This window comes from Bubalus bubalis, chromosome 2, assembly GCF_019923935.1.
Source record: "Bubalus bubalis isolate 160015118507 breed Murrah chromosome 2, NDDB_SH_1, whole genome shotgun sequence".
Lineage (NCBI taxonomy): Eukaryota > Metazoa > Chordata > Mammalia > Artiodactyla > Bovidae > Bubalus > Bubalus bubalis.
This window is the reverse complement of record NC_059158.1, coordinates 7,292,500-7,310,942: the sequence shown is the minus strand read 5'-3', so window position 1 is coordinate 7,310,942 and position 18,443 is coordinate 7,292,500. Positions and strand designations below refer to the sequence as shown.

Here is an 18,443-nt window from a genome sequence, read left to right as displayed (position 1 = left end):
CTGCACTCTGTTCAAATAGCAGCTTTCCAGGCCAAGCCTGTACGTCTAACACACTAGGACTGTTTGGGTTAAGGCAATTGGTCCCAAGGAGCAAGACCCACTCAAACTGGCCCAAGCAAATGGGTTTTATAGTAAAGCCCTAACGGGAGAACTCAAGAACAGAAAATGAAGATAGAGCCACATCTGAAAGATCTAGGACTGTCCGTTCCCTCTCCTTTCTATACTTCCTTTGCTTCTCTCTAAATTGACTTCCTTTGCCTCTGTTTTCTGCCAGTTTCCTCTGCTTCTCCACTCATTTGGCTTCCCTGGAACTTTTACAGAACCCATAAATGGCCACTCAAAGTCTTTTCTGTAGATAGGTTTTCATCTCGGCTTCCTAAGCTAATAACTCCTTCTGTGGTTTATAAAATTCCCCCAAAACGAAAGTCTGAGCCATATCTATCTGTCTGTCTGTCTCCTCCTCTCCCCTCTCTCTCTCTGTCTCTCCCACACAAGCCCATGGCTTGGCTATTCTTGGTCCAGTCTAAGGGTTGGAGGGCAGGATTCACTGTTTTCAAAATATATCCAAGTCCATTTACTAAGGACTTCGGGCAAGGCAATTTCATTCAAAAGTTGGGCATGAGTGTGGCAAATAATAATGGGTATTGCTAATGTAAGGGCATAAAAATAGCGAGAAATGGATCGAGGATTTCTAGGCCTTTTAAGATGAACTGAAATGGTGTCCAGTGACATGAAATAGCACACAGAACTCAGGGAACCAGAGTTCCCATCTGTGCTTCCTCACCAACCAACTGTGTGACCTTAGGCAAGTCACTTAATCTCCCCAAACATCAATTATTTCTCTATAAAATGAGAAAATCCTCTCCCCTCCATCTAATGAGATGATATGTTTATGAACATACTTGGAAAAGCATACACTGACTATGCTGAAGCATCACGCTGTTTATATTTGTGTTGGCATTTGGCCAAGTTAAGACTGCAGGGCTTTAGGGGACTTGTCGGAAATCATAGTAATTCCCAAGAAGAAAACAGAGTCTAAGGAAAAGGAAAGCTCACTGTGCATTTCTCAGGGGAGAAGCTGGGTGAGGTTAGCCATGTTCAGACTCAACTCTATTTGAGGGCAGAAGATTGACTGACTCCTAAACTCCAGTGATGGATAGTCCTTGCATGCCAAAGACAGTCTCTCCTGACACTTGGTGCAATAGCTGGAAATTATTATCATTGCATTTTAAATGGTACACCATCTAGGAGCAAGGAGAGAAGGGAGAAAGTTAACACTGAGTCTGACCCAGGGCGAGGTCCCTTCCTTTAGACAGCATTGAGGGTCTAGGTGTTACGAGCCCAATCGGTGTTCAGATCCCTTTAGAGAAGATCTCTTCCACAGTGCATGTGTATTTGTATGCATTTGTTATTTTCTTGTTTAGTCGCTAAGTCGTGTCCTACTCTTTGTGACGCCATGGACTGTAGCCCACCAGGCGCCTCTGTCCATGGGATTCTCCAGGCAAGAATACTGGAGAAGGTTGCCATTTCCTTCTCCAGCAAATTTTCCTGACCCAGGGATCGAACTCAAGTCTCCTGCATTGGCAGGCAGATTCTTTACCACCGAGTCACCTGGAAAGCCTTATTTATATGCATTAGTCATCCCTGTGTTGCTGGATAATGACATTTATAAATCTGGACAGAAAGAGTAGGCGAAATAGAAAAGGGTCATGGACTATCTTCTATGTAAGTGTGTTAAAGGGACAAAGTTGAGGCTTTCCTCTAGAAGGAGCAAACAACATCAGTGGCTGACTTGACAAAAGGATTTGCTTTTCCCTGGCCACCGCTCAATAAACATTTACCTAGAGCCTACATAACGCCAAACATTATTCTAAGCACTTTGCAAATGTTAACTCATTTAACCTTCGTAAAGACGTAGGTAACTGTTGTTATTCAGTTGCTCAGTCGTGTCTGACTCTTTGCAGTTCCAAGGACTGCAGCACGCCAGGCTTCCTTATCCTTCACTATCTCCTGGAGTTTGCTCAAACTCATGTCCATTGAGTCGGTGAGGCCATCCAACCGTCTCATCAGGGTGTACAGCTCAGTGGTAGAACATTTGACTGCAACCATCTGATTGTCTGTTGCCCCCTTCTCCTTCTGTCTTCAGTCTTTCTCAGCATCAGGGTCTTTTCCATTGAGTTGGCTCTTGGCATCAGGTGGACAAAGTATTGGAGCTTCCGCTTCAGCATCAGTCTTTCCAATGAATAGTCAGGGTTGATTTCCTTCAGGATTGACTGGTTTGATCTCTTTGCTGTCCAAAGAAGCTGGGTTGAAACCTACCCTGCCTTCCCCTCTGAGGACAGAAGAGACCAATCATGTCCAGTCGCAGAAGTCAGAGCTGGAGGATTCCTTGCTGCTGCTGCTGCTAAGTTGCTTCAGTCGTGTCCGACTCTTTGCGACCCCATGCTGCAGCCTACCAGGCTCCTCCGTCCATGGGATTTTCCAGGCAAGAGTACTGGAGTGGGGTGCCATTGCCATCCTCTTTCCCAACCTCTGCATTTTACAACTCAGGCAAGCCAGGCAACCTGATAAGGCCTGGCATCTAAAAAACCACCTGACGTGAGCATCCCTGTCTTACAGCTACAAGCCCTGGTTAGTTTCCACTTCGGCACACACCGCCTTGTCCTTAACTAAGTCGGGCTTTTTTTCTCCCCTGCAGCTGAGTCAGTTCCAGCTACTGGAACAAGAAATCACAAAGCCCGTGGAGAACGACATCTCCAAGTGGAAGCCGTCCCAGAGCCTCCCGACCACCAGCAGCGGCGTGAGCGCGCAGGACCGGCAGCTGCTATGCTTCTACTATGACCAGTGCGAGACCCACTACATCTCCCTGCTCAACGCCATCGACGCGCTCTTCAGCTGCCTCAGCTCAGCACAGCCCCCAAGGATCTTCGTGGCCCACAGCAAGTTTGTCATTCTCAGCGCCCACAAACTGGTGTTCATTGGAGACACGCTGACCCGGCAGGTGGCCGCCCAGGACGTTCGCAACAAAGTGATGAACTCCAGCAACCAGCTGTGCGAGCAGCTCAAGACTATAGTTTTGGCCACCAAGACGGCCGCACTCCACTACCCCAGTACCCCCGCCCTGCAGGAGATGGTCCACCAGGTGACCGACCTGTCCAGGAATGCACAGCTCTTCAAGTGCTCTCTGCTGGAGATGGCCACGTTCTGAATGGAGAAGCAGGAAAGGGTGCACTGCCTTGGGTTACTGAGGAAAACTGGAAAATACTCTCTGGTTTTTGTAAATCTTATCTATTTTTGTAGATACTTTGTATAAAAGTGAAAGACTTTAACATTTCATGGGTTAGATGGCATTCAGAAATTCAGGGAACTCCGGGGGGAGGGGGGGTGGTGTGCAGCATTTTTTCCCCCCCTGTGTTGTTCTTATGTACACATATAAGCATCTGAGACACAAACTGTACAGAATCTTATCCACGTGTGTATGACTACATGTTCATGTTCGTTTGTAGATGTTTGTCTGATACATTCCATTAAGAATCATGAGTTAAGAAGCACCTTAGGAAGCACCTCCCAATGCTGCATTTTCTTTTTAGAAAAACCTACCAGCTGGTTGTAATATTGCTCTGTATATACTCGTGATGGTTCCGAGCCCGTCACTCCCAAGTCTGAGACACACAGTACCGTGTATTTGCAAATGTTCCCCTTCCATAAGGAGGCGGGTTAACACCCTGTTTTCCTTTTTGAAAGCCCTTCCAAAATTGGCCATGTCGGGCACGTTATTGCAAGATGCCTCACTTCTGGTTGAAAAAAAACCCTCTTAGAAAGTTTCAGAAAGTATTGATATATCTTAACCCAAACTCCGACGCATTAGGTGCCAGAGGAGAGACACATGTGTTTTGAGGCCGTGTCCTGATTAGCGCTGGGTTGTTTCAACACAGAGAGGACGCTGTCCCAATAAAAGGAGACCATGTGTTCCCCAAAGATTTTCTTTTATGGCCCCACCATGTGGCATGTGGGATCTTAGTTTCCAGACCAGGGATAGAACCCAGGCCCCCTGCATTGGGAGTTCAGAGTCTTTAACCACTGGACCACCAAGGAAGTCCATCCCCAGGGCTTTTTGATCATCGGCATTTATGAATAATCTGGCCATGAGATTTTCCAAAGGATGTTTTCAGATTTGCAAAAAAAGCATATTGTTTACAGCAGGAATTCCTAAAGACACACTGGACAATGATCATCCACAGAAGAAGAACGGTTCCACCTGAGTTGTAAGCGGAGGCCTTTCTGACTCTCATCATTCTCTTAGGTGCTGCTGTCCCTGGTACCTGAGGGAAGCTGGCCAGTTCCTCAATCCCCTAAAGGTTAGAGCCGCCAGGCCGCATCTTATTCTTAAGAGAAGTTGTGGCTTGATCCTGTACCCTCCCTAAAACGTGCACATGCAGACCCGGCGCTCAGAGCAGCTGTCTGGAGCCCATCTAGGCTTTACAGCTCTGTCTGTCCAATGACCCCATGTACAGCTCATTCACCGTCCCCCCGCTCAGCATAGCATCCATTCCACAGTCTGTCCTCCGGTACATGCTGGGGTTGGCACAGCACAAACACATCACAAGCCATCGGATTCATCACGGGGCAGATGAAACCCTTCCAACCCAATGGGTAAATGTATTCACATATCACCAAGTCAAGAAGCAAGTTATTTATGGTTTATGAGTCCAGTTTTTATTTAATGATCCCATTCCAGTCAATTGGAAAATGTTTGATTTGCAATATATGCTTTGACTTAATTAAGCTTGCTTGTTTTAGACAACCAAATTATTGGAACAGGAAAGGATTTAGGAGAGAAGGATATACGATCTAAGTGGGATTAAAGAAAAAAATAAAAATCAGTGAGACTTACCCAGGAGGTGCTTTTCAGAGCAATCGCTGTTGTAGCTCTCAACGTTCTATTCTGCCAAAAGAAGTCGGGTTGCTGTAGGACAAGCAAGTGTGTGCGGAGGAAGGGGGTTGCTGAAAATCAGCAATGAGTTTGAAAAAGTGTCCTTGTAGATTTCATTGTATAATGTGTATTTCTTAGGAGATGACTTGTTCTATGCTAAGAGGTGACATTTCATGTTTTCAAAACCAAAATGTTCAATCTGTATTAATCTCTTTCCCGTACTGTATGTAGAGGCTGTTTTTAAATCATTAAAATTTTGGATGTCTGTTTTCATAGGCCTTGGGTTTTCTTTTTCCATTTCTTTCTTTGTCACACAGTTAAATGTTAGCTTATTTTGGCACTCCTAACATAGAAAGTTAAATTATGGTGAGCTTATTAATACTATAGATCTGGATTTTTGAGTAAAATTGAGAGCTATTTTTCATTTTGTGTCACTTCGGGGTGTATTGCATTTGAAGAAAATTCTGGAATTTGTTAGCATTACCAAACCCAAATATCTGGAAAAAGGCTTCTCTTCACCAGGAAGCCTGAATTTTTAAATGGTAGGTGGGATGGTATCTGCTGTCATAATGTGAATGTTATTATTCATGTCATTTTAGAATCAAAGAGAATTGCTCAATGCATTCTTGAATAGAAATCAAGAAATATTTAAAAGAAAACTATATTTGATGAAAATAGATTCATAACCACATAAATTATCTTTAATGCTTGACCCAGTTTCATTCTGCTATCCTACTGAGAGTTACAGATAAACTATTTGAATATACCTTGAATATACGCTTTTCCCACATCTATAAACATTTCCAAAGAAAGTGTCAAGGCACTTATTGGGAAATGGAAAGTCTTCTGGAAAAAAAAAAAATGGTGCTGGAAAAACTAGATCTCTCCATGGAAAAAGCAGAATATTTACCTTACATTCTACACAGAAATTAACTCAAATGCTCAGATGGATAATAGACCTGAACATGAAGCTTCAGTACTTCTAGAAGAAAACGATAGGAGAAAAATCTCTGTGATCTTAGGTAGACAAGAGTTCCTTAAGTAGAACAAAAAGCATAAATCATAAAAATTGATAAATTGGACTACATCACAATTTAAAACTTTTCTAAGAAGACCATTAAGAAAACAAAAGATCAAACCACAAACAGCAACAAAATATTTGTACCACCTCAGCCCAAGATATGTATTAGAATAAGGATACAAATAACTAAAGTTTTTAACTGGGCAAAAATTTTGAACAGAAATCTCACAAAAGAAGGCATGTGAGGGACTTGCCTGGTGGTCCAGTGGTTAGCGTGCCAAGCTTCCTCTGTAGGGGGGGCGCAGGTTCAATCCCTGATCAGGAGGTAAGATCTCACAAACCAAGCAGCTAGCCAAAAAAAAAAAAAAAAAATACATGAATATACAATAAGTAAGTGAAATACAAACCCACCAAATAGAATTATTAAAGTAAAAAGATAAGCCATACCAACTGTTGACAAGGAATTTGAGCAAACAGAGCTCATACTCTGCTATGGAGAGTGCAAAACACTTGAAAAATAGATTGGCAGTTTAAAAAAAATGTATTAATTAAATTTAGTTTAATTAATATATTAAAACCATGAGTGTGTGCGTGCTCATTCACTTCAGTCATGTGTCTGATTCTTTCCAAGCCCATGGACCATAGCCCGCCAGGCTCCTCTGTCCGTGGGAAGAATACTGGAGTGAGTTGCCATTTCCTCTTACAGAGGAGCTTCCCAACCCAGGGATTGAACTGAGCCTCCAGGGAAACCCCATGACACCATGAAAAGAAAAGTGAAAGTGTTAGTCGCTTAGTCATGTCCGACTCTTTGTGACCCTGTGGACTGTAGCCCGCCAAACCCCTCTGTCCGTGGGATTCTCCAGGCAAGAATCTTGGAGTGGGTTGCCATGACCTCCTTCAGGGGAGCTTCCCAACCCAGGGATCAAACCCAGTTCTCCTGCATTGAAGGCAGATTCTTTACCATCTGAGCCATTGGGGAAGCCCTCATGTCACCATGCTGCTGCTGCTGCTAAGTCGCTTCAGTCGTGTCTGACTCTGTGCAACCCCATAGACGGCAGCCCACCAGGCTCCCCTGTCCCTGGGATTCTCAAGGCAAGAACACTGGAGTGGGTTGCCATTTCCTTCTCCAATGCATAAGATTGAAAAGTGAAAGTGAAGTCGCTCAGTCGTGTCCGACTGTCAGCGAGCCCATGGACTGTAGCCCACCAGGCTCCTCCATCCATGGGATTTTCCAGGTAAGAGTACTGGAGTGGGGTGCCATTGCCTTCTCCACATGTCACCATAGGACCTAGGAATTAATTTCCTAGGTATTTACCCAAGAAAAATAAAACCATAGGTTCATACAAAAAGCATGTTCATAGTAGCTCTATTTGTAATAGCCCAAAGGCAATGGCACCCCACTCCGTGGAAAATCCATGGACGGAGGAGCCTGGTAGGCTGCAGTCCATGGGGTCACTAAGAGTCGGGAATGACTGAGCGACTTCACTTTCACTTTTCACTTTCACGCATTGGAGAAGGAAATGGCAACCCACTCCAGTGTTCTTGCCTGGAGAATCCCAGGGACAGGGAAGCCTGGTGGGCTGCCGTCTCTGGGGTCGCAGAGTCGGACACGACTGAAGCGACTTAGCAGCAGCAGCAGCAGCAGCAAAGCTAGAAACAACCCAAAAGTCTACGTGAATGAATAAACACTGTTAAACATCCACACAATGGAATAGTACACAGACACACAAAGGAGCAAAGAAACAAGTGAAACAAAAACCAACATGAATGAACTTCAGAGTCATGTTGGTGCGTACAAGAAGAAAGAGTACACACAGCGCACATTTACACAGAATTCTGCAAAACACAAACTACAATGGCAGAAAGCAGGTCAACAGTTGTCAGGGAAGAGATGTGAGTTACCAAGGAGCCCAAGGAAACTGGGGAAAGACAAAAATGCCCGTCTTCTCAGTCGTGATGGCTTCATGGGTACACGCATGTTGAAACTCCTCAAACTGCACACATGGAATGAACATAGTTTATTCTTTGTTGGTTATTATCTGTTTTATACAAATGGTCTGAACACTCCAATTACAAGTCAGAGATTCTCAAACTAGATTTTTTTAAGAAATACTAAATTTATATTTTATTTTATTAAAATTATATTAAAATTATTTATTATTTAATGTTATTATTCAATTTAAATAATTAAATCATTTAAATTATTTTTAAATTAAATTTTAAATTCTATTTTTTAAATAAAAATTTAAATTATATTTAATTTAAATAAACTAATTGTATTTATTTTATCAATTAATTATATTTAATTTATTTTATTATAAGATTATTTATTTATTAACATATATATTATTTATTTCATTATTGGAGTATAATTGCTTTACAATGTTGTGTTAGTCTCTGCTGTACAATGTGAATCAGCTCTATGCATACATATATCTCACCTCCCTCCCACCCCACCCCCTGCAAGATTAAATTATGTGCTATTTAAAAGATGCCTGATTTAAGTGAAAATACACAGATAAGTTAAAAACATGCACATTCTAAGTTTTAAAAAGAAAAGCTGGCATGGCTTTCTCAGCAGACAAAGCAGAATTCAGAACTTGGGCAAACAGGACTTCATCATCATGAGAAGATCAGTTCACAAAGAAGACAAAATGTTCCTCAACGCAAATGCAGCTAGTCACAAAGGTTCAACATATGGTGAAGCAAAAACAGAGCACTGAAAGGAGAAACAGAAAATAATTACAGTGCTGGAGGCACTCTCTTTTAGTACTTAATAGAACAAACAAATGAAAAATAGTGAAGGACAGGAAAGCCTGGCGTGCTGCAGTTCATGGGGTCACAAAGAGTCAGACATGACTTAGCGACTGAACAACAGCAACAAAACAGAAAACGGTAACCATTGGAGCTCTCTGGAACTCCCCTCCATTGCTGTAGGAGTGTAAAATGGTAAAGCCATTTTGGAATACAGTCTGGCAATCTCTTACAAAGTTAAGTATACACTTACCATATAACCCAGCCATTCCAAAGGTATTTAGGCAAGTGAAATGAAAATCTGTGTCCATTAACAAGGACCTACTGTATGGCACAGGTTATTAATATCTTGTAATAACCCGAAAAGAAACTGATAAAAAGAATTCCTTGGCTGTACACCTGAAACTAGCACAACATTGTAAATCAACTATCCTTCATTTAAAACTGTTTTTGAAAAAGAAAATAAATGTCCACAAAATTAACTGCTTTATTTAGCCTAATCCCAAAATGGAAGCAATCCAGACGGCATCGACAGGTGAGTGGATAAATAAACTGTGGTCTCTGCACACAGTGGAACCCTGTTTAGCAGTAAAAAGAATGGAACGAGGGCTTCCCTGGAGGTGCAGGGGTTAAGGCTCTATGCTTCCACTGCACCGGGTGTGGTTTGGATCTCCGGTTGGGGAAGTTCTACAAGCTGCAAGGTGCAGCCCTCAAAACTAATTAACTAATTTTAAAAAATAAAAAGGAGAGAACTAATTACAGATCTTACAGCAAGAATGGATCAACCTTACAATCATTATGCTGAGAAAAAGCCAGGTAAATAAAGACTACATATAAATATGGAGCTCTAGAAAACACAGGTCTAATGTGTAGTAGCAGCTCAAATCTGTGATTTCCTGAAATCAGAGTTGGGAGTTAGGAGTTATCTGGAAACTAGCACAAAGGAACTTTTGGGTGTGATGGATGTGTTTTATCTCAATAATATATATATATATGTTTTATAGCAGATGTGTGTGCATTTGTACTCTTCACTGTCCAATACAGTGGCCAATAATGTCACATGTTGCCATTAAGATTTTGAAATGTGATGAACCGAGGAACTGCTTTTCATTTTAGTTATTTTAATTTAAATAGCCACAAGTGGTGAGTGGCTATCATAGTGGACAGTACTGTATTTACATCTCGATTCCTAGGGTAATTATGTGAACGTAAATATTTGCATGTGTGCAGTCTCTCAGTCATGTCTGACTCTTTGCACCCCATGGACTGTAGCCTGCCAGACTCCTCTGTCCATGGGATTTTACAGACGAGAATACTGGAGTGGGGGTGCTATTCCCTTCTCCAGTGGATCTTCCTGACCCAGGGATCGTACCCAAGTCTCTTGCGTCTCCTGTATTGGCAGGCAGATTCTTTACCCCTAGCGCCACCTGGGAAGCCCCGATATTTGCATAATATACACTTAAGTGGGTACATTTTATTGTATGTGAGTCATGCAGGAATAAAGTTGATTTTGAAAAGAGGTAAAAATATTTCCCAACTGACTCTAACGTTTCATTGTTTTCAAATCAATATTAATGCTGATATTAATAGAATTGATATTATTTCAAATCAATATTATCGTTCACTGACACACAGAAACCCTGGAGGGCCTGCAAAAGAAGGGCCAGTCGGAAAGCCCAGCTTTGTAAACAGTCCATCAGGGCTAGTTCATGACCCACCTGGGGACAGACGTGGTTTCCTCCTCCCGAGTCAGTGAAAGGCGGTCTGGTCTTCAGATGATTCCCCATAAACCACATCTACATTCTTCCCAGTGTTTGCAGAGTTATGATGAAAGAAACACTGCCGTTCACCAGAGGACGTGAGAAAGAAGGATTGGTTTATTCATTGAACGTTTCCTGCCTGGCCGAGCAGAGCAGACAGGCCCGCCCTGTCCATCAATCACACGGCAGGTGCCCCCGCCCAAGCAGCAACCCCAGTCTCACAGCCAGGGTCTCTGCTCAGCAGCACGCTGGGCACCCAAGGGGCAGGAGGGAAGGGGAACCCTGCTCTCTGCTGTTCTCAGAGGGATCCAGGATGGGGAGACAGCCTCACTGGGGCGAAGGAGACTGAGGGCAAAGGAAGGGCTGGCAGGACGGAGGGCGGAGGCAGGGGACGGGGTGGTGGGGGGGGGGGCGGGGGGGCCGGCTGAGGCTGGCAGGAGGAAAGGGCAGGGCAGAGGCGTGGGGGGCTCCACCGCACAGGGACGGGGCTTCACGCTGAGCTCACACCCTTTCAGACCAGAGAAAGGGGAGCGAGCAGGAGAAGAGGTGGAGAGGAGACAAAAGAGATGAGAAAGACAGTGAAGACAGTGAAAGGAGGAGAGTGGAGAGAGGAGGGGAGATGGGGGCAGAAAGAGGGCTGGGGAGAGACCAAGAGCCAAAAAAGACTCTCACTCAACACTCTGGAATGGCCTCTGCGGGAAAAGAACCTGATAAGAGGGCCTATCTCTATATGCATAACTGGGTCACTTCGTTGTACACCTGAAGCTAACACGACCTTGTTAATCAACTCGCCCCAATACAGAATAAGAATTGAATTTTAAAAAAAAAGCAAAGGGACAACAGAGCAAATACGAACTTCAAGAAATGGGTATTCTAAAAATCTATTTGAGGCTCCTTGATAGTCTAGGCTCTGGAGATAACTTAAGAAATAAATTGTTAGTAGATAGGCTGTTGCCTTGTCATTTTGGAAAACACCACTGAGCACATAGTGAAACTCAGGAGCGGAGTAAAGCCTCAACGGAGTCTTGCAATAGAGAAACCTGTCTTGTCTACTGTTAACCTAAACTTTTTTGACCCTAAGATGAGTTTTTTTTCTCTCAACACTTACAAAAACCTGGCCAAGGATATTCAGATAGTTCGTCTTTGTTTTACTCCCCCCTCAAAAGGCTGAGAGGCGTGCGAATGAGATGTGTTAGTTTCACAGTACCACAAAATGAATCAGCCATCCATACACAGGTACCCCCTCCCTCTTTGGCTTCCTCCCCACTCAGGTCACCCCAGAGCATTAAGTAGAGTTCCCTGTGCCCTACAGTCTGTTCTCCTTAGGGACCTATTTTATACCTGGTATCAATAGTATATATGTCATATGAGATGTTTTCAAAATAAAAGGACTTTGCAGATTGGACACAAGAAAGGGAAAGAAATATAAAACACAGCAGAGACTGGAAGAGCAATCCAGTCGTAGATTAAGAGGTGTTTAACACACGGGAAGGCTTCTTGAAAAGGGGCCGATAATGATACGGACAAATACGCGCTCTGTTTTGAAAACAGCCCTCTGAAGTACGGGACAAGAGGAGGGGCCTTGTTGCTTGTGGATCTGATCAGCTCAGTTTGGAAGCTCTTTCGTCCATTCCAGGCGAAAGGCAAAGGCAGCCTGGATTTAAAAGGAGGAGTGGAGGCAGACATGGACAGAATCCAGGTCTGCCAGAGGGGAGTCAGCACGGTCCGGGAAGAGCTGGATGGGAATCTGATGGAGCAGGAGCCGGGCTGCGGGTTCCTTCTGTGGCATCTCCTTGGGTGTGGATCCTTTCTGACCTAGGAAGCACCACGGTCTCGGCTTCTCCATGGAACCAGCCTGTGTGAACTCCACGCTTACTGCACTGTCCCCACCGGGCATGGGACACGGGGCTGCTGGGGAAAAATCTAAGGCGAGAGAGTGACACCTCTGGTGGTCCAGTGGTTAAGAATCCGCCTTGCCGGGCAGGGGACACCTGGTCCCGGGAGGCCCCAACATGACAGGAAGCAACTGAGCCCTGTGCCACCACTTCTGAAGCCCTCGAGCTCCAGAGCCCATGCTCTGCAGCAAGAGAAGCCGCGGGAATGAGAAGCCTGCCCAAAGCAACTGCAGAAAGCCCACGCCCAGCAATGAAGACCCACACTGTCAAAAAATAATAAATAAATTTTTTTAAAAAAATCACACGAAAACTGCACCAGGAGGAGGCCCTGTTAGGCCCACCTTCCTTCTTCCCAGGTCCCCGACAAGTAGGCACAGGTTTATTTTGTGGCTGAAAAAAAAAAAAAGAAAAACAATCTTGAAAGGGATTTAATGAGTAGAGGCGAACATTTGGGGTGGGGAAAGGTCTCTAAAGAGGGGTAACTAAAAACCCCGAGTACACACTGACTTTTATCTCAGAGCTGACTATTACCAGCCTCTAAAATTCCTTTGTAGCTGGGGGGCCAGGGGAGTGGGGAAAACAACGCAAAGCTCTCATGGTCTAAGCCATCCCCCAACAACTATCATTAAGAAAACTGAGCTAACAGAAAGGGCACCTTAGTCCGTCTTCTCACAGATAATTTTCCAGGCAGACAAGCGTCAGCAAGAAATGATGTTCAGTGAAAACATACCCGTAATTTTCTCTGGCCGGCTGGGCAGTCAGGATACTGTGAGACTCCCAGGAGCAGCCAGCCCTCCCCGGCGTATCATCCAAGAACCGTTTACGAGTTTCCTTTATGACCCAGGGAGCCTGACAGGGTCACCCTTTGTGATTTAGGGCCCTAAATCCCTATTAAAAAGCGGTGAATTCTCTAAAGAGGATGGTTGTGAACGGGCCAGCTGCCTGGGTCGCGCCCAGTGTCAAAACACCAAGACAAAGGACGATGCAGGTGTACTTTTAGGAGGATGTAAAAATGTAAATGGACTATGAAGTTGAGGTTGTCCTTGCCCTAGGGCAATTATTTTTACCTCTCTGTCTAGACAGCCAGTCAACACTAGAAAGGGCCTGAGATTTGACAAAAGAAGGTTTTCCTTGAGTAGCGGGTACCCCTATCCTGTTTGCAAAAGGAAAAATCAATAAGCAAGAAACAAAAGGAATGCAAGGAGCGTTAAGAAGAGGGCCTGTCCAGGCCTGCCACGGGGATAAAAGTTTTCTGGAGCAAAGTTCCCCAGAACGGGTGTTCAAGTGAGGGTCCCAGGCCGCTGCTGTGGTAGGAAGGAGTCCCTCAAAAGTCCTTTATGTCCCCCAGGGCAACTGGCCAGCACCCCCTCACCCCAGAGAGCAATGCCTTCATGTGGGCACCTCCTAAGATGGTGGCGAAATTTCTCACGTGAGGGTCCTGCATTTTGTGGCTCTAAAGCAGAGTTCTCTTGGAACCCCTCAGGGTGGCCTCACACAGCACCCCCTTGTGGTCTGGTGGGGAAAGATGGCCCAAGAGTACAATTCGGTTTTTCTGCCAGATTGTGCCACGTAAAACGGGGGTTCCTAAGCAGACCTTGCTCGACAACATGAAAATAAGCATTGAAAATAATTCCTAAGTGCTCTGCAAACACGCCGCTGTACTGGGACTCCTCTGCCTCCACATCTCCCTGTGCTCTTGTATATTTCAGACTGGAGAGCGTCTTGAGTTCACCTTCTCCATCTCGTGACCAGGCTCACACAAGGAGCTCAAGTCATGTGTGTTGACTGACCGAGTGAATGAATCCAGTCTCCAAGTACTCCCCACTAATCCCACATTTGGAGGAGCCCTTTGAAACAAAAGGACTTAGCAGAATCCTTAAAGACAGTAAGACCTGAAATCTCTCCAAAGAGCAGGATTGAGAGTGTCCACAAGTTACTGTTGTATTGTCTCACATTATGTAAGTAATTTCGCATCATTTTCCGCAGTGCCTTTTTTTGTTGCTGTTGGATGTCTAGTGATTTCTCTGTTGCTGGTTCCTGAGGTTAGAATCTGTGTTTCATAGCGCCCCATGGGCCCAGCTCCAGTGCACTCTCATGCGGAGTTGGTGTAACTGGACCAAGCCCTCAGTCCCTGGACTCAGAATCTATGGTTTTGGATAACTGTAATGTTACATCACCCCATGTGGTCTCTCAAAACAACTCAACATTCCTGTTACTTCCCTGTCCTGATATGCAGATCTTGAGCACATCCCAGCACTTACATATGTTTTAACCGTGGCTCCTACAAGTAAAAATCAATTACAGAAAAAACTGACAAGAGGCTAAATGGAAGAAAAGCTTTATTACCAGTAAGCGAATTATCAGCAGACGTATTCATATTTAAACGCTAGGGTGTGTTTTGTTTCTCCTGAGTAACAGACAAGGTTTTTCTCATGGAACTGAGATTTTTGTAACTACTTGATGTTTTCACTTTGCCTTTACTGCCAAGGAGTTAGTTCAAAGACAAATGCAGTAACCAGGGTCAGTAACTATTTAGTAATCTAAAGCTTGACTATCTGGGTTCTAACTTTTCTCTTCATCTCATCCTTTGGACCTTAAGTATTCCCTGTCAGTTCAAAAGCATCAATTCTTCGGCACTCAGCTTTCTTCACAGCCCAACTCTCACATCAGTACACGACTACTGGAAAAACCATAGCCTTGACTAGATGGACCTTTGTTGGCAAAGTAATGTCTCTGCTTTTCAATATGCTATCTAGGTTGGTCATAACTTTCCTTCCAAGGAGAAGCATCTTTTAATTTCATGGCTGCAGTCACCATCTGCAGTGATTTTGGAGCCCAGAAAAATAAAGTCTGACATGGTCTCCACTGTTTCCCCATTTATTTCCCATGAAATGATGGGACCAGATGCCATGATCTTTGTTTTCTGAATGTTGAGCTTTAAGCCCACCTTTTCACTCTCCTCTTTCACTTTCATCAAGAGGCTTGGACTGCAAGGAGATCCAACCAGTCCATTCTAAAGGAGATCAGCCCTTGGTATTCTTTGGAAGGAATAATGCTAAAGCTGAAATTCCAGTACTTGGCCACCTCATGCAAAGAGTTGACTCATTGGAAAAGACTCTGATGCTGGGAGGGATTAGGGGCAGGAAGAAAAGGGGACAACAGAGGATGAGATGGCTGGATGGCATCACTGACTCGCTGGACGTGAGTTTGAGTGAACTCTGGGGGTTAGTGATGGACAGGGAGGCCTGGTGTGCTGCAGTTCATGGGGTCGCAAAGAGTCGGACACAACTGAGCAACTGAACTGAACTGAACTGATTCCCTGTCTTCTGTTTTTATTTAATATCTTTAAGATCACACGTGTTCATGTATAATATTCTGAGCATATAGTAGCTTGGATGCTTATGGGGTGTGTACAAAAGCATCAATATTGCCTCTTCCTCTGTGGGGTCAAGATGCTCCCAGTAGGATGGACAGGGCCTGTCCTGCTGGGCTCATCGCCGGTTATCGTCTATAGACGCCCAACGCCAGGGGGCTGGGCTGGGCAATCTCTCTTCTTGGCTGTTTCTCACACCCCAGATCAATCTTCCTGTTGCAGCTTCTTCCAGGCTTGGGTATGTAACCAGTGTGGATATCCCTTTTTCCTGCTTTCAGTCTCCTCTGGGGGAACTAAAGCCCTTTCCTGAAATGTGGTCTCGGACAGGTATCAAATAGTTAATTCTTAAAGATAAAATTAAGGATTAGAACCCATTCATGTTTCTTGCAGGAGGCATTCAGGTCAGTTCAGTTCAGTTCAGTTGCTCAGTTGTGTCCGATTCTTTGCGACTCCATGGACTACAGCACGCCAGGCCTTCCTGTCCATCACCAACTCCAGAGTTTACTCAAACTCATGTGCATTGAGTCGGTGATGCCATCCAACCATCTCATCCTCTGTTGTCCCCTTCTCCTGCCCTCAATCTTTCCCAGCATCAGGATCTTTTCAAATGAGTCAGTTCTTCGCATCAGGTGGTCAGAGTATTGGAGATTCAGCTTCAACATCAGTCCTTCCAATGAATATTCAGGACTGATCTCCCTTAGGATGGACTGGTTGGATCTCCTTGCAGTCCAAGGGACTCTCAAGAGTCTTCTTCAATACCACAGTTCAAAAGCATCAATTCTTCGGTGCTCAGCTTTCGTTATAGTCCAACTCTCACATCCATACATGACCACTGGGAAAACCATAAGCATGACGGTCACCTTATCACTTCATGGATGCAAGTTGCATCATCCCTGCCTGGAAACATTCAAGCCCCTGACTGCGCTCTGCCTCAGCCCTAACCCATCCCCCTGTGACACCTGCAAGCTCACAACTCAGAGGCGGGCAGTCCCAGTTCCGGGTGGATGGAGCTCAAACCCCACGCTCCTCACGTTCCCACAGGAGGGAAGAACTTCCTTCCACCTTGTGACTGCTGCGTCCCCGTGGCAGAGATAGTGCCTCGAGTCTGCTCACAGACTGCATATGAGTTGCAAGGGGAAAGCAGTGATTATATGGTGAAGAAATCAGACAGCTGCTTGACAGAGAGGAGTGATCACAGGCAATACCACCAGGGGAGCGGCAGGATGATGGGGGCACCTCCAGGAGGGAGACCCCGAGCCGGTCTCCCCGTTACCGAGACAACACCGGATTCCCTGCCCGTCTGTCTCTTCTCAGCTCGGGGTCTCACCCCGGCTCGTCAGCCTCATCGGAGCCACAGTCATCTCTCTCTGAACGGGCTCACCGTTTCACACGGGCGCATCCACAGTGCAGAGACCACACAGAAGGCGACCTTTTGAAAACCTGACTCACATCCTGGAAGCCGCCTGCCCAGGGCCCTCCAGGCCTCCTCTCTGCCCTGTGACTCCAACCTTGACTTGCAAAGCCCACTGTGATCGCTGCTGACCTCTGACCTCAGCTCAGACCGTGCTCGCCCTGATCCCCCCACGTCCCAACCACGGAGGCCTCTGTTTTGTTCCCCAAACAAGACGAAGTCATTCCTTTGCTCCAGCTGCCCCCCTGCCCCGGGGCTCCCCTCCCAGATGGTCAAGATCAGGCTCCCCATTGTCACCCAGACCTCAAGGTCACCTCCAGGCCACCTTCGAGCACATTCACTTCACTTAATCCTCTCTGAACTCTAATTAATAGCTCTTATACTTTGTGCCTTGTATAGTCTGTCTGCTTCCACCTAACCTGTGATCTCGTGAGAAAAGAAATTCTTCTGTCTCGCCCACTGTTGTGATCTCAGAGGCAAAAATAGTGCCTGGCGTGGCTATAAGCCACCAAGCATTTACTGAATGAGTCTTCGGAACTTCGTAGACTTTGCAACCATGAGTGTTTCTCTCCCAGCTACCACCCCCGGATTTTCAGGGTCAAAGGCAAGACTCCCTAACAGACCTCATAGCACTCAGCTCAGGAAGCATCTTTACTCTGGCCTTTCTTGTCTCTCTCTTCATTTTCCTCTTACCCTGAGTTACTCATCTTGTGTGTGTATGTGTGTGTAATTTTTTAAACTTTTTATTTTTTATTGAGGAATAGCTGATTGACAACAGCGTGAGAGTTTCTGGTGAACAGCAAAGGGACTCAATCATACATATACGTGTACCCATTCTCCCCCCAACTCCCCTCCCGTCCAGGCTGCCTCATAACATGGAGCAGCGTTCCCTGCGCTGTACTTGTAGGTCCTTGTTGGCTATCCATTTTAAGTATCTGTCTTGCTCATCTTAAAAAGCAGTTAAACAGGGCTGAATGGACCGCTAAGCTTCCTTCGACTCAATAACACGCGGTGGTGTGTAAATAAATCCTCCAAGTGGCCTTTTGCTACATATTAGGAGCTAGAGTTGTACAGGTAACAAGAAGCGTCAGCCCCCAGGGTGATGGACCAACCAGGGGTGATGAGAGCAAAGCCCTCCCCATGAATCAGTGCTGGAACAGGGGGCAATGGGAAAAATCCAGTCCTCACCCCAGGCTGGGGTCCAGGCCCAGCCAAGGCGAGCAGGGCAAGGGGAACATCACAGGATGAGCCCACTCAGCCACACCAGCGGGGACCCCTTATTAAAAATCACACGTC

General features: G+C 45.3%; 1 protein-coding gene across 4 annotated transcripts in view; it reads left to right on the top strand.

Moving 5' to 3' along the window:
• NEDD9 (neural precursor cell expressed, developmentally down-regulated 9) overlaps positions 1–5,208 on the top strand; it is a 190,987-nt gene extending 185,779 nt beyond the window's left edge. For all 4 annotated transcript variants that reach the window (XM_044927043.2, XM_006057766.4, XM_044927047.2 and 1 more), the window contains one exon: positions 2,699–5,208. In XM_044927043.2, coding sequence (XP_044782978.2) covers positions 2,699–3,208 — 510 coding nt within the window. In that variant the 3' untranslated portion in view covers positions 3,209–5,208. The remainder of the gene's footprint in view (positions 1–2,698) is intronic.
• The last annotated feature ends 13,235 nt before the right edge of the window (positions 5,209–18,443 follow it).